At 36.5% G+C, this 17,018-nt stretch overlaps 1 protein-coding gene across 3 annotated transcripts in view; it reads left to right on the top strand.

Moving 5' to 3' along the window:
* The window catches only part of CEP83 (centrosomal protein 83), a 113,948-nt gene that overhangs the window by 83,710 nt on the left and 13,220 nt on the right, over positions 1 to 17,018 (top strand). For 2 of the 3 annotated variants that reach the window (XM_049627496.1, XM_049627497.1), the window contains exons 11-13: positions 6,425 to 6,500; positions 9,309 to 9,466; positions 11,342 to 11,992. In XM_049627496.1, coding sequence (XP_049483453.1) covers positions 6,425 to 6,500; positions 9,309 to 9,466; positions 11,342 to 11,489 — 382 coding nt within the window. In that variant the 3' untranslated portion in view covers positions 11,490 to 11,992. Of the gene's footprint in view, positions 1 to 6,424; positions 6,501 to 9,308; positions 9,467 to 11,341; positions 11,993 to 17,018 lie in introns of those variants that run through there. The other variant, XM_049627500.1, reaches the window with a different exon arrangement.

Here is a 17,018-nt window from a genome sequence, read left to right as displayed (position 1 = left end):
TTTAACCACTTAGGGTCTTTTCTGTGAGAATTGAAGCCTGTTTCTCCTGGTTTGGCTTCTATTGACATAGTGATAAATGTCAAGCAAACTTGTTGTTACTTGCAGACACTAATGAATTTGGCCCTTAGGTTTTTTTTTTTTCTTTTTTTCCTATATAAAACAGCATTCATTTCTTTAGCTTTTCTTTAACAGAAATCATTTTCTGTCCCATTAGTCACTTTGATAATTTTTTTAAATTTCCCTTCAGTTTCTCCAGTTCATTTATAACGTATAATTGACCCCAACTTATTTTAAAATAGGGACATAATCAACATAAAATATAGCAGGAGTAATTTGCAAAATTTACATGACTTTTTTTAATGGTCTACAATTGTGTTTTTCCTATGGCAGTTCTGACTTATAAATGTGTGTCTACATAAACCAGGTCTATTTTGGTCATTCGTTAAATAATCATAATCTCATTTTGTCTTAGTTAGAATTTGTGATAGGTCGCAAATTAAAAAATTTAAGTGTTCATTTACTTTTGAAAGACTCAGACAGAATGCGAGTTGGGGAGGGGGAGAGAGGGAGGGGTGGACAGAGGATCTGAAGTCCGCTCTGTGCTGACAGTAAAGAACCTGATGCAGGGAGGGCTCAAACCCACTAACCACAAAATCATGACCTGAGCCCTAATCAGATGCTTAACCAACTGAGCCAACCAGTTGCCCCCAAAATTAAATTCTTTACTTATAGAGAGAAAGGTCTTGCTAATGAACTGAGAAGTCTAAATCCTGTAAAGCAGAAGTATCCATCTATTAACAAATAACAAATATCTGTTCTGATTAGGATTAATCACCGCTTTGGCAGATGCTTTAAGTTATTAATTACATACTAGTCTCTTATCCTATTTAAAGTGGTTTCTTCACTAGACTAAATAACAAAATTATTTTTCTAATAGTATTCTATATTTCAGAAGGTTACCCCACCCCACAATGAGTTTGCAAAATTTGTAACGTTACCTGTAAATGAAAACATGTAAAAATTATTTAAAATTTTAAAATATTTTTAAAAGGATTTTCAATAAGATAGTATCTAGTCAACTCTTAATTCTGAAGCATGCAACTCCAACTAACTCAGGTGAAGAAAGGGTCATTTTTAGTGGACATAAATTGTGGAAAGGACAGGGTTTGTACTAGCCTCATGAACACCTGGATCTAGAAACTTAAATGTGACCAGATGACTTCTTCCCTACTTTCATCTCCCTCCTCTTCTAACTCTTAAGTTTCTCTCTTAACTGCTGTCTGTGTGAGGTCAAGACTTTATTTTTGAGATCAAAGAAGGTAGGGTTTTTACTTGATGATTTTAAGTTAGAAAAATCAAGAAGAGAGGTTGGGCCTGGTTCACTTACCTATCCCTGAGCCCATCACTGTGGCCAGGGGGATACTGACTCAGCCCAAGTTTTATGCCTATTTCAGAGTGGCAGTTGTGGAAGGGTATGTGCAGTTTGTTATTACAAGTGAGGGGGAGGTGTGTTGGGGAAATGGCAGCAATTACTTAAGCTCAAGGAAAGGGAATTTGATCATTTAGGATAATCCTGTAGTGAATCCCTGATCTTTTACATTGCTTAAAGCCAGAGCTCTATTTTACATTTGTGGCTTTCTCATTTTTTTAGAAATATTAAAGAAAAAAAAAAAAGCTACCCGGTTACTTTATATACCTTCTTTCTGTATATAGTCTATCTTTAGTTGAATTATCTGTTGTGTATCATCTTAGTGGGGAGCAGGGGACTTCTACTTGGCCAGTTGAACAAGTTCTGTTCCAAGATAGGAACTGCAAAGTAAGTGATAGAAGAATATGTGGCAACATTTGATGGGCCAGTTTGTCCTTGCTGGTGATTCTCATCAATTATTTTAGCCTGATTCCAGTTCTCTAGTTTCCTGTTGGTTCAGTGAGTTTCATATCTTTCCAGGAAAGTCTCTTTTTGCTAATAATGGCCAGAGTCAGTTTCCAGTGCTCTCAAGCAATAACCTTGTTTTCATTGGGTTTACGTAAGAACTGCTTTCCTCAGGAAACTTGTTCTGGAATCTTTGACAAATAGAGAAATCACAAATACAACTTTTCTTGCTTTGATGCCTTCCCTTGATAATAGAGGCTGACATCAAATGAAGCCTGGAAGTTACACTAGACCTTTTGTGCCTAATATGATGTTACTAGTCACATATAGCTATTTAAATCTAATTTTAAATTAGTTTAAATTATGGATGTCTGGGTGGCTCAGTCGGTTTAGTGTCTGACTCTTGATTTTGACTTAGGTCATGATCTCATAGTTTGGGAGTTTAAGCTCCACATTGGGTTGTGCCGACAGTGTATTCTCTGTCTCTCTCCCTCCCCCTCTCTCCCTCTGCCCCTCTCCCACTCTCTCTCTTTCTCTAAAATAAATGAACATGTAAAAAATAAAAGTAAAAAAATTAATAATTTAGTTCTTCAGTTGTACTTTTTGAAATATGCAATAGCCACATGTAACTAGTGGCTATCATGTTGGATGGTACAAATTATAGAACATTTCCATCATTAAAAAAATCAGATAGTGCCATTGGACTGTAAATTCCTTAAGGATAGGGATTCTGTCTTTGTTATTCTCTGGTGTATCTACAACACTTAGGACTAGGCTTAGCATTTGTAGGTACTCAGTAAATATTTGTTGAATGTTGAAATGACACACATGAGCTGCCTGCCACAGAAAACCTAGGCAATAATCATCATAATTAGCTACTTGTTCTTGGAAGAGAATTTGGAATGACTCCATCTCACTGTTATTCTTATTGTTTCTGTTTCAACTTTTCTACAGCTCCATTCTCTGTTGTACTTTGGCCCTGTGGTCTGTCTACAATTTCTGCTTCCATTATTTCCATAATTACATTAAAAATATAAAGTACTTGATCTCATAGTTGCTCATTCAACAACGTATTCATCCTTCATTTTTTGATTTCTCCTCATGACCAATCCATTAAATCTCTCCTTTCAATAATTTTTGCTGTAGCCTCTGAAATCTATCCCATTCCTATATACATATATATGTGTGTGTGTGTGTGTGTATATATATATATATATATATATATATATATATATATATTGCAGTCTCCTTATTTTATTTTATTTTATTTTATTTTATTTTATTTTATTTTAGTGTTTATTTATTTTTGAAGGAGAGAGAGAGCATGAGCAGAGGAAGAGCAGAGAGAGAGGGAAACAGAATCCAAAGCAGGCTCCAGGCTCTGAGCTGTCAGCAGGAGCCTGACACAGGGCTCGAACTCACAAACTGTGAGATCATGACTTAAGCCAAAGTCGGACGCCCAACTGACTAAGCCACACAGGCGCCCCACAGTCTCCACATTTAAAAAAAATATGCCCTCACTGAAACCTGACCTAGTCCTGGCAACCCTTTTAAGTGGAATTACTCTTCCCTTCATCTGTCCTGCAACTAGGGAACAAGAAGGAAAAATCCATATTTGTGAACCCACTTTTGCTTCCAGACAGTTGTTTGACTAACTGGGTTAAAATGGTTTTGCTTTTGGTCTTCACTGCGTCCATCTTATCCCTATTTATTTCTCAGTGACCAACCTATAAGATGTTCCCCAACAGTCAATGAAGAGCTTGACTTCTGTCTAGCTCAATTTGTTACTATTTTCTATCCTTTGTCATTGTTCTTTGTGATGACACCATTCATATTGTTGATCCACCTTAGCCTTATAGTTTATCTTAACTCTTATATTCTTTATCTTTATTCAACTTTAGCAGCCCCTACACTTAGCCATTTCTTGGACCTTGTCATCCCTTTGAACTGATCATTTCAAATACCTATTTTTTTCCTCTTATCTACTTCAATCTTACTGAAGACATTAAAATTTGATAGTCAAACTGATAGCAAAATTAGTTCTTATACTTTTTTTTTTTCTTCCACTCTGTTAACCTGGCTCCCTTGCCTCCCATTTAGCTTGAAATCTATTTGTCCACTGTTTACCTATGCTCTCACTTGTACCTGAGCAAAAGCTCCTAGATGTAAATTCTTTAAACTTCTCACTATCTGAGAATTTCTATCCTCATCTATTCTCTCCTCCGTTTCTATTTTAATGAAGATATCCCTTCTCCCTTTACGTCTCAAGTGTTCTGATTCCCATCTCCTTTGCTTCCTCTAGAGTCTTGCTTCACTGATTATCTTCTTCATCTATGTCTTTAATTTCTTTACCTCAGACTCTTATTTTGCCTTCAAGGTCCAGCTCAAATTGCATTTCTCTTATGTAGCCTTTACTGATACCCTGAAGGAAGTTAGTTAATTGCACTCCCTTCTGTATTTTTTAGTTCTACTTTAAGACTTGATTTCTTTTGATTTGTTGTGACCTACCTTAAATAGTCAAAACTTTCTCATCAAAAGAGGTACTGTACTTTATTCCTAAGTCTGCAGCATTGCATTTTGAAATAATTTGTACTGAACTCTTTTGTTACTGAGGTTAAGACCATTGAATTCATTTCTAAACCCTAATCATCTCTATTAATTTTTATTTATGTTAAATTCCATAATCCCTTACAATCCTAATTGTAATGATCTTAAATTGTGGACTAATTTTCTTCTAAAAAACTGCCATATGGGTTTTAGATTCTAACACTGCACAACTCTAGCGAAGTGAACTGAAGAAGACTTTGTCACCTCTTACAGTCTACCATAATGATGTTCTTACTTTTCATGTTTTCATGATAGTCTTTGGCTTCAATTTTTGTTTTTAGGGCATTGTTTTCTTTCATACCTACGTAACTTATTTAGAAAGCATTCAGACCACATTGCTTTCTTAACAGGATCTTGTTTCTTCCTGTTCAGGTATATTCAAAATCTTGACCAGAGCTAAGATTTACTTGGGACCTAACTTTTTAACTCTGGACCTGAGCTAGGACCCACAGTGTTTTCTCCTCTGTTTCTATCTTCATGATTTTTAGAAAGAAATCTTTATTAACTCTGTGACCTAGAAGCACCAAGTTAATGACATCCATAAACATTTAAGGGTGAGATGCAGAGAAAGTTTCGGAGAGTAAAAATGTAGCTGGAATTATGAAACAAGAGTATGACTGGTACTGTTAAAGGAGCAAAGTAAGAGCAAGACTCCCCTTTCCTTTAGATCCGTTGTTTCTAGCATTTGTATGTAAATATCTTAGGAAGCATTGGGTTTTACGGTTTCTTCCGTGTCATATTGTCCAGTCACCTTACACATTTAAGTGTCTAACCCAGGATTTGGGTTGGTTCATTCATTCCATCAACAAATATTTATTGAATTCTTATTAACATTTCAAGCACAGCCTTAGGCTCTTGAGAATGTCGTCTTTCCAATAAGCAGTTTTACCTGGGTTTGATAAGACATGCTAATAATGCCAAACTGTAAATAATAAATGCCAAATGAATTATATTTGAGGTAAATGTTTGAGGGATTTTAAAAAGGGAGCAGTTGAGGGCATATCCTATCACATATTGGCCTATCCTATTAGCATAAAGTCTTTCTTATGAGGTTAGTTATTTGGTTACCAGAGATGCTCTATGTTTTAAGGTTCTGGTTAAAAATGTATCATTCCTTTGAAAAGGACACACATTGTATAAGCATTCATCTCAGGGATGAAAACTCATAATATATTTTATAGAATACACTATGGTGTCCTGTACTAGATAGTTTTCTTTTAAATTTTCAACTTAAATCAGTAAAATTGCAGCATAATAAGTAGGAGAAGAACCCTTACTTGGGTTAGAAGACCTGGGTCCTGTCTTCATTTGGCTGCTTGGTAGCTATGTGATTTGGGCCTGAGCCTCAATCTCTTTATCTATAAAATTGAAATAATAAAGATGACTTTGCTTACTTTCATGGACTTATTGTGAGAAATTACTGCAGTTAAACACAGGGAGACTTAATAGGCATTAGAGATACATTTAGGAGCTCCAAGTCTGGTAAGTGAAAGTGAGGTAGCAGTGTGGGTGAAAGCATTGTGTGAGCTGTGTGATCATAGACATGGCTCTGCCCGCACTAGACCACTTTCTGATGCCTTAGTGACACGTTATGCACTCTTCCACCAAAGGCTGTTCAGGTTGTTCCCCGCGTTTATCAAAATCATACCCATCAAATTTATATCTCCATGTATGTAGTCTCGTCTTCCTAGACCTACTTGATTTCTCATCTTCTCTATGCCAGAAGTTTGTAGATTTTTCCACAGTAAAAACAGAAATTTGATACATCTTAGTTACATGTGAACACACCTTCCTGAAGTCAAAATCTTTATCAAACTTTTATCTGCCACTTAACAAGCACAACACCTGGTGTCAATACGGGTACTCTAAAATGATTGTCTAATTCATTGAAATATAGGAACTATGGTTTCTTAATAAATGTTTTTGTTGGGTTGTCATTTTTAGGTTAAAACTTCAGCAACAAATTGTGAATATTGAAAATGCAGAGAAAGAAAAAAATGAAAATGCTGACCTGAAACAGGTAATGATTTTAGCAAACATTTTGCTTTTATTTTTTTATTTTTATTTTTAATGTTTTATTTATTTTTGAGACAGAGAGAGACAGAGTGTGAGCAGGGGAGGGGCAGAGAGAGAACGAGGCACAGAATCTGAAGCGGGCTCCAGGCTCTGAGCTGTCAGCACAGAGCCCAACGTGGGGCTCGAACTCCCAAACTGGGGGATCTCTGACCTGAGCCAAAGTCGGACGCTTAACTGAGCCACCCAGGTGCGCCTTGCTTTTATTTTTTTAAGTGCTTCTTTAAATCTGTATTTTGAATGTGTATGTGTGTAAGTTTTGTTTTTTTTTATTGAAGTATAATTAACATACAGTGTTCAGTTAGTTTCAGGTGTACAGTATAATCATTCAACAATTCTGTACATTACTCAGTGCTCATCACTATAAGTATACTCTTAATCCTCTTTATCTGTTTCACCCATCTCCCCTCTGGCAACTACCAATTTGTTCTCTGTATTTAAGCGTCTGGTTTTCTCTTTTTTTTCTTTGTTTTGTTTCTCAAATTCCACATATGAGTGAAATTGTATGATATTTGTCTTTCTCTGACTTATTTCACTTAGCCTTATACCTTCTGGATTCATCCATGTTGTTGCAGATGGCAAGATTTTGTTCAAAATTTTTTATGGTTGAGTAATAGTCCGTCTTGTGTATATACCACACCTTCTTTATCCATTCATCTGTGGATGGGTACTTGGGTTGCTTGTGTATTGTTTTGAATCCTTTGGAATTTTCTATATCAGTATTCTGAAAATATAATCATTACATTGATATGTGTTGGTGAGGTTGATAGATGAAGATAAAATTGTTTAAACCTCTTTAAGCTCTAGTTAGTAAGCTAGTTTTGCTAACTGCTGTTTTTCTTGAGGTCTTTATATGCTGTCACCCATAATGAATTTTTTTTAATTATAGTTTAAGGAACACTACTTTAATATTCTGAATTTAAAAATTGATTAGAAAGATCATCTAGATTTTAAATTCCTTGTGGGATTGACTTGTAACTTTATATTGCTTATTCTATGAACTATTTCTTATTATATCCCTGTGAAATGTGAAATCTAAGAGTTGTATTTATGGAAGGAAATTGATATTTTAATTGAAGTTATTTGGGTTTAAGAAAAACTTATATGGGCAAAACATGGAAGAGTGTTCTTTCCTGGATTCTATTTTCTTTTTTGTTTAAAGTTATGAAGTAAAGAGGATTCCATTTTTAGGGTTTATCCTTGCAAGCTAGCTGGCATTACTTTGCATATGCAGTTGTGGTTTCTAAGTCTCAACTAGGAGGACATAATGTTTGATACTCTGAGAGAAGTGATCTAGTATCATTGGCATTGGGCTGTCATTTGTTAGATGTGGAGAAGTATTAAGTTCTTTGAGGGTTACTTGTTCAATCAATTGTATTACAGATTTAATTTTTGTAACTCCAATTAAATAAAGACTGAGTAGCTCTTCCTGGAGAAATTTATTCTAAAGTAGAAATCTGAGACATATCATTTTACTTCATTTGATCAGTTGTTCTTTGGTTGTATACAGTCCTGTCTTATTTGGCTTTGCTACCACCAGGAAGTGCTGGAATTATTTAATTTATTGCCTAAGGAATCTGGTTTCTTTTGACTCTTGAGTCTCTTGATTCTGTGCTTCCAGCTCCTCTGAGAGAATAGCTAAGAGGTAAGAAAAGGTGAAAGAAAATGAAGATTTGTTAATTTGCAAAATGGGGGTGCCTGGGTGGCTCAGTCAGTTAAGTGACCAACTCTTGATTTAGGCTCAGATCATGATCTCAGGGTCATGAGATTGAGCCCCCCGTCAGGCTCTGCATTGAGCGTGGAGCCTGCTTGGGATATTCTCTCTCTCTCTCTCTCTCTCTCTCTCTCTCTCTCTTTCTCTTTCTCTCTGCTCCTCCCTACTTGTGTGTGCACTCTTGTTCTCCCCACCCCGCCCCCAAAAAAGAGTAAAATTGCTCGTGGAGGAAGTAGGTATAACTGTGTTCCAAATGAAGATTATTTGGATATAACTAAAAATCACCATTTATCTTCCTAGCCTGTTAATTTTTAACTAGATAATTAGTTACTTTTCATGAGAAAATGTACTCCCAGATAAAAGTACATTAGGATGGAGAAAAAGCATGAGTGACATTTCATGGTTTGATAAATGGCTCTAGAGGCCAAGGAAGCCTTGCCATTCATTAGGTTTCTTAGAATATCTCTCTTCCACCCAACACTGGCTTTGTGGAATGCTTAGAAACCACTTAAAAACAATGTAAGAGTGATCCTTTCTGTATTAATGATTCCAAACTATTTAGAAAGCAGAATTCCCGGAAGAGTTGCTGATCATAGGGTACATGGGAATGGGAGAACAGATTCCCTTAGCAGCTTTCCCAGCTGATGAGCTTTTAAAACCTGTTCTTTCCTAGGAGGTAGAGGAAGTTCAGTGGAGACTTTTTAATGGTTGCATTCTCCTTTCTCACTTCCCTACTCTCCCCTTCTTACAATCCTTTTCCCTACTCCCAGTAGCTCATCTGGTCTGCTTATTTTGGGAGGAAGAGGAGAGGGCTTAGTGGATTGAGGAACAGGGTTCTTGATAGACTCTGGTTATATTAGGCAATGATACTATGCTATTGGATCCTAATGCTGCTGCGGTTTATCATTTAATTTCCGGGTGTCCTTAGGACAAATCAGTCGGGTGGAGGATTTGTGAAGGAAGATGCTTACAATCCTGTGCCTCTCCCATACGTTCGTTATTGCATACGTGGCTGTATGTTTCTCTTTCTTCTCTTTTAAGCAAATCAGTAGTTTGCAGATCCAAGTGACCTCACTTGGACAGTCAGAGAATGAGTTGCTGAATTCAAACCAAATACTGAAGGAAATGGTAGAGAGGTTAAAACAGGAATGCCGAAATTTAAGAAGCCAAGCTGAGAAAGCACAACTAGAAGTTGAAAGGTAGAGTTTGCTCTTTTTTATGTACAAACTATTTCTTCTTTCTGCTATGTTATATGTAGTTCTTTTAATGACGATTCCAATGTTGAATGTGTTTTGGGAGCTAGTTACAAATACCCTTTGACAGTATACAATGGTATTAGGTAATGTACTTTCTATTTCTAGAGAATGACCTTTATGGACTCTTGAATTTTTTAAAAAAGGGCGCATTTAGGGCAGAAGACTTTTTTTTTTTTTTTTAACAAATTCTGCCTGTCCACCGTGTTCTTTTGAAAACCCTCAAAGAAACCCTTCTTTATTCATTGAGTAAACCAATACATTAATACATTTTTTACTCCAAATATCTAAATTATTCTTCTGAATGCCAGAGAACAGAAAGAAATTTTGTGATATGCAAAACTTACTTCCTAGAATTAGAACTATAATATCTTGGATTTTCCCTTTGAAAAGCTCATTTATTTGTTTATATTTTTTGGTCTTGAAATTTATTACTAGTAGACAGTGTATATAGTAAACTGGCAAGGAGATGATTTTTGTGATGTTCAAGATCTTACATTCTCTGGAAAATTTTGTTTAGATATGATAGAAAACTGCTATTTTGTATTTGCTTTGTCTTCATGTTAGTATTATATTTTTGTTTGAATCTACAAAACATAATTCTTTTCAGATTTTCTCTTCTGAAGGCTACTTTGCAAATAAAATTTTCTCCCTTCAGTGTCTCATTATTTCATATTTTAAGACTGTCTGTGGTTTCACACATGCAGTTGAATTTCAAGAAAAGAAAGTAAGCAAGTTATTTGTCCATAATGTGTTGTGACATTCCATAGGGTCCAAATTATTTTGCAAAAAATGGAAATTTATATCTTGGAACCTGAAGTGTTTGATTAAAATGCACTTAAAATTCTAAGACAAAAAGCATTCTAATGACAACTTAGCTAGCAAGTTTAAGTAATTGATCATTGGTTTCTGAATGTTATTCATAAGATTACATGGCAGAAAATAGCTGGATGACGTGTCAGTTGAACATGATTTTGGTCCCAGCTAAAACACTTAAAGTCTATATGACCTTAGGCACATAATCTGATGTCTCAGGATTTATAAATCTCATTTGTACTGCCTATATATAGTAATGATACTAAAAATTATACAAAGTGTGCAGAAGAGCTTTAAAGATATAGGTTGTTTTGGTTCCTTAAAATATCATTATATAAATTTTAGTTTAGTCTGAAAACATCCTGCATTAAGACTTGATACCTAGGTTGATTTTTAACCAGCTTTATTAGACCCAGTTTTTTTTTTTAATGTTACATTTTTTATTTAAATTCTAGTTAGTTAACATATAGTGTAATGTTAGTTTCAGGTGTAGAATTTAGTGACTTATCACTTACATATACCCAGTGCTTATCACAACAAGTGTCCTCCTTAGTACCCATCACCCATGCTAGACCTAGTTTTTATAGCATGGTGGTTATCATGATTCGAAGCTGGTTATCAAGTGTTGGTCTTGCTGTTAACTAGGTGTAAGTCTTTAAGCAAATTCATTAACTGCTCTCTCGACTTTAGTTTTCTCATCTATAAAATGGAGATGATAGTAGTCCCTAACTCAAGGGGTTATTGTGAAGAATAGATGACATAGTACACACACTGTTCTAAGCACAGCATCTGGCTCAGAAGAAGTACTCAGTAATGGTATTGAGTACCATTTACTCAGTACTCAGAGAAGTACTCAGTATAAGCAAATACATGGCCATGCAAGAGTGCCTGTAGTTGGATAATTAAGGATGTGGTGAAGCAGGTACAGCGTTTGATTCTACTTGGGATAATGTCTATTTAATCTTAAGAGTTACTGTCTGTGTTTTGCATACATTCTTTTGACAGGACTTTGGAAGAGAAACAGATACAGTGGTTGGAAGAAAAGCATAAATTTCAGGAACGTCTCACTGACAGAGAAGAAAAGTATAATCAAGCTAAAGAAAAACTGCAGCGAGCTGCAATTGCCCAGAAAAAGGCAAGTGGTTCTTATTAAAGTGATTTCTATAGAGTAAAACATAATTAACTATTCTGGGAGAATAAAATGTAATTAAAACTGAGATTTTAGTGTATGTTTAATTTGATATTTAAACATGACATTTTGCTGTCAACCTTGCAGGGATAAATTGGGAAAATGCAAACTGCTCAACAGGTTTATTTCTAAATTTTGTGTTCAAGTCGGTTTTTCAGAGCTGTCATGCATTTTCCCACAGTGTTTTTTCATTGATAAAGTTTCTAGTCCAGCCCTTATAAGTCTTAGTTATTAACTCATTCTGCACTTAAATTTACAGGATGATTAGGTTTATTTCAACTGTGCTTAACTAATACTTGTAACATTTTTTTTGGCTAAAATGATTTTTTATTTCCAACTCAGGAATATAGGAGTGAGTATCTCCTTGCCCTAGCAGGAAAAACTAGGCTTCCCCCTGACTTCTGTAGTAGCCATGATAGTTACCACAGCTGTGATCTTATTTTTTTGAAATGTTTATTTGTTTATTTTGAGAAAGAGAGAGAAATCACGGGGCAGGAGAAAGAGAGGGAGAGAGACTATCCCAGGATCTCACAAACTGTGAGATCATGACCTGAGCTGAAATCAAGAGTCAGATGCTTAACCCTCTGAGCCACCCAGATGCCCCAGCTGTGCTCTTTTTTAAGTTTCACCTTTGTAGGCATATTTTCTCCATATTTTTTCTTGGAAATAGTTCAGAGCGTCATGAATATAATGTAATCAGATGATTCATCTAAGTCAGTGGTTTACAACTTCTTTCCTACTTCAGCAAACCCAAGGAATGTAGCATGGCCCCATCAGTAACCATGACTCATGGTGGCAGTGATTCAGTACTTATTTTCAACAAGATTTGGTGTGTGCATGGAGCTGGGGGTGAGGAGTAGCATAAAAATACCATAAATGATTTACTATGTCCCCATCTGATAAGTTCATTTAGCAATGGCATTTGTTTTGGGAAGATGAGAACATCTGAGATGAGAGTAGGGCACTTCTCATAGGCACACTAGTATCTTAATGTCTGTGGGTTTATTGGAAAGGTTAGCTTTTCATATTTGCATAAGAGAAGAGAACTGTATATCATTTACATATTCTGAATTTGGAAACCAAAGACACAGTTCCTAGACACCTGTTTATGGTTATTGGATTTAACTGCCAAATGCATCCTGATAGTTGGAGTGACAGTACGAGAAGTCTCCAAGTCATTGCTTTCCCACTTTCTTGATTTCTGAATATTGCTTTTCTCGTAATGCTGGAAGTAGTGTAACATTGAGATTAGAAAAGGGAATCTCAGTGTTTTATACTTGAATATAAACACTGTCTTTGTATTTCCTCCCGAGTGTGCCGCTTCTCTTTCTTTCTGGCCATACAAGTACTGAGCGGTGCATGGGTATTGGTGGAATTTCAGTGAAGTGTTTTATGGCTTGGGATGATCTTAGAAATTTCACTTATGGTTCCTAGTACTGTTTGAAGCCTAGAAGCATCTGAAGCCAGATTTTAGCCAAAAATCAGTAGAAATTATAAGAACTGATTTTATCTTTCACAGAGAAATGTTTATGTTAAGGTTTTAGAGTTATGCATCATAGAAACCAGATTCTAATTACTATTGAGGTTAGTTTGGGTTGACTTCTGTTGGAGCAAAAGTGACATCCAGTGGTGAGAGAGATTACCAGCTAATCATAGATACTAGTAAGAAGGGAAGAGGTGATAATTTAAGAAATCTGCAAAACAGCCTTTCATCAGTATTGTGACCTGTGGTGAATTTTTTCCTATTGAAATACCTGCCAAATGATGGGTGTGAACATCGGGAATATCCATATCACTTTTGAAAATGTGACCTGTGGGTTATGATTTGAAGTCATAGGAAATTGTTAAGCTCAATTCAGTGAGTAGTTACGACCCAGAGCTGTCTTACCGCGTGGGACACTTCCCTAGAGGCTTACAACTTTACATCAATTAAAGTAGAAAAATAGACAATATATGTGGCATAGAAATACTATAAAAAATCTGTGAGTACATATAATTTTAGGGCTCAGGGATTTTAGCATTCAGATAGTTTTTACAGATTAGGAAACTGAAGTGGTAGGTAGCCAAGATTACTTGACTAGTAAGATTCAGTGCCATGACTAAAATTTACATCTTTCTGTTCTTAATCCTTTGTTCTCTCTGCACTGTTACTCTTTTAGTTTCCCAATTTCCCGAATACTTGACTGCTTTTCTCTTCATTGTACCCATATGAGTCTTACTTCTCGTGGCAGAATAATCGCTATGAAGTGAATTTCTTTAAGTCAGACTCTTTCCATTCTAGTTAAAGATAATGCTTCTATATGAAAATTTTGGCTCTAAGATTATATAAATATAATTCATAGGAGTGCAATAGACTTGTTAGGTTCTTTAAATGACAAAAATCATAACTTTCTTATGTTGTAAGACTTAAAGCAAGTCACAAAATATTAACTGTAGAGCAGAAATCATAATCCTTTAGAGTTGCTTTCCTGTGAGTGGTTCTTATAACTGGAGAGTGGCAGCTTTATTTTTTTTCCCCAGGCTAGAAAAGATGCCTCATTGCCATCTGAGTGTGTTTCTTTACAGCTCCAGCCTCCTATGCACAAAGCTTATGTCATTTCTTTTAAGTCTTTTTAGATAGAATCTTTGTGTAATGATATTTTACTTTGTTGATTTGTTTGGAAGAACTTGACCAGGTATCTTGAGTTAGGATGCCCTTCTGTGATTGTTGGCTTCTGTGTATATTTTTCTCTATACATTGTTGAAGTGTGAGTAAGAAGAGAGATCTCTTGGTTTGAGCACAGTGAGTTGTCCTTTTCCTTTTAAGGCACTTGAGATGACAACTTGTTATTTTTATTCTAAGGTACATCTCTCTGAAATTATTCTTGGTTAAATTATGGTTGTGAATGTTTTTTGGAAAAGACATGAACCGTAGTCTTAAACTTCTAAAGTGTCTATTGAATATGTTGGGTGGCCTAGCATTCTATTATACACTTAGGGGAAAATAGAAGCCATGATTAATTCCTGCCTTTGATGACCGTATAATCTAGTTGGAGAAGTAAGATAACATGCAATACCTAAACAATACTAATAGTCACTCCCAGGTGATCTGTATAGACCCTAAAGTTTGAGAAGAGCGTCAGAGGGAAGAAAGCCTGAAGACAGGGAGGCCAGTTAGGAAGCTCTTGTGATAAAATGAGGTAAGAAGTGTGGAATTTTGGCTTGTGATAGAGGAATGAAGATGAAAGGTGATTCTTTAGAATTATTCTGAAGGAGAAGATTTATAGGATATGGTGCTAAAGAAGAAAGGGAAAATGACATGTTTTAGCTGTGAGAGTATATAAATGGAGTTGTCGTAATGAAGTGAAGAACACGTGTCAGTTGAGTAGAAAGAGAAGGTATATTCTACTAAACACGTGTCAGATCTGAAGTATGACAGTGCATCCCTGGACTCGTGTCCTAGACTCTTAGGTGAAGGTGCTGTGTAAATAACTAGAAATAATGGAATGTACACCATGGGGAGCAGTAATTCAGATTAGAGATAAAGAATTAAGACACTTGAGATTTTGAAGATGATTGAGGAATAAAAGGACTAAGAATCGAATTGACTTAGAAAGAAGAACTGGATTTAGTAGAGGAATGGTCATAGAGGTGGAAGCTACAGTGTGGTGTTGTAGAAGCCACTGGAAAAGAAAGGTATCCAAGATAAATGGTTGGTTAGTATGATTACTGAAGAGTTCGTTGAATTTGGCTAGAAGGTGGTAAAAGGGGAATCCCAGGTTGGGTTCTTGCATTAGTGTTCTTTTGATTTTTCTATTGCTCCTTTGTGTTGGAATATTTTTAACACCAAGGCATCCACTTGGCAATCCTGTGATGGCATTGGACTGCTAAAGTCAAAATTGAAATCATTCCTTACAGCCAGTGTCCCCTCTGAACTCTTCATCTCTTTCGGTAGCATGTCATTCTTCCTATCACTTAGGCTTCAAACCTCTGATTGACCCCGAGGGCTCCCTTCCCTCAGATGTAGGTGATCACTCTATTGGTTTCTGAGGGCTGCTGTAACAAATTACTGCAAATTATGTGGCTTAAAACATCAGACAGGTATTATCTCATAATCCTAGAGGTCAGAAGTCTAAAATCAAGATGCCCCTAGGACCATGCTCCTTCCAAAGGCTGGATCTGTTCCACACTTCTCTCCTAGCTGCTGGTGGATGCTAGCAATCCCTGGTGTTCTTTGGGTTGTAGGCATATCACTTCATTCTGTGCCTGTCTTCATCTGGTGTTCTCCCTGTGTGTCTTGTCTCTGAGTCCACATTTCCCTCTTTTCATAAGGATACCAGTCATATTGGATTTAGGGGCTATTTAATCCAGTATAACCTCATCTTAACTTGATTATATCTGTAAAGACCCTTTTTCTAGGTAAGGTCACTCTGGAGTGTTTTACCAACAGCCAATTTTCTAATTCTCTGGACACCAGCTAGGTGGGTGTCCAGCGGTGCAGTTTAATTCTGACACTACATCAGATTCCACAAGTTAAAGGGTTCAGTCTCACAAGACTGCCCCGATGTCAGATGCCAGGTTCCAGGCCACTTGTACTTCTGACCAACTGGCTATCAATTGGGGGTTCCCATGACCCCCTCCTCAGATTTGATGATTTTCTAGAATAGCTCACTGAACCCAGGAAAACATTTTACTTACATTTACTAGTTTATTATAAAGGATACAACTCAAGAACAGCCAAATGGAAGAGGTGCATAGGGCAAGATATGGAAGGGGAAGCATGGAAACTCCATGCCCTCTGAATGTACCATCCTCCTAGCTAATCAATGTGTTCACTAATCTGGGTACTTTCTGGGTCTTCTTGTTGAAAAGTTTTTATAGAGATCCATCTCCGGTCCCCCTTTCCTCTGAGAAGTGGAGAATGGGGAGTAGGGGGATGTGGCTGAAAGCTCCCACTCTTTTATCACTTGGTCTTTCGCATGACAACCCCATTTTGAGTTTTTTAGGGGCCCCGACCAGAAGTTACCTCATTAGCATAAATGCAGGTATGATTGAAAACGCTGGTTATGAATAACAAAAGACATGCCTGTCACTCAGGAAATTCCAAGGATTTTAGGAGGTCTGTGCTAGAAACCCAGGACAAAGACCATATAATTTTTTTTTTTTTATTTTTAATGTTCATTTACTTAGAGAAAGAGAGAGAGAGAGAGACAGAGTGTGAGGAGGGGAGGGGCAGAGAGAGAGGGAGACATAGAATCTGAAGCAGGCTCCAGGCTTTGAGCCATCAGCACAGAGCTGGACATGGGGCTCAAACCCGCAAACCGTGAGATCATGACCTGAGCTGAAGTCGGATGCTTAACCGACTGAGCAACCCAGGAGCCCCCAAATAAATTTCTTTTTATATTATAGTCACATTCTGAGGTTCTCCAAGGACATGAATATTTTGGAGACACTCTTCAACCTGGTACAGTCACGAGGGCCTGTGAATTCTTTCTTTACAATGTGTCTTGCATT

The sequence above is a fragment of the Panthera uncia genome, chromosome B4 (assembly GCF_023721935.1).
Source record: "Panthera uncia isolate 11264 chromosome B4, Puncia_PCG_1.0, whole genome shotgun sequence".
Classification (NCBI taxonomy): domain Eukaryota; kingdom Metazoa; phylum Chordata; class Mammalia; order Carnivora; family Felidae; genus Panthera; species Panthera uncia.
Note: the sequence above shows the minus strand (reverse complement) of the source record. Positions and strands in the feature narration are given on the sequence as shown.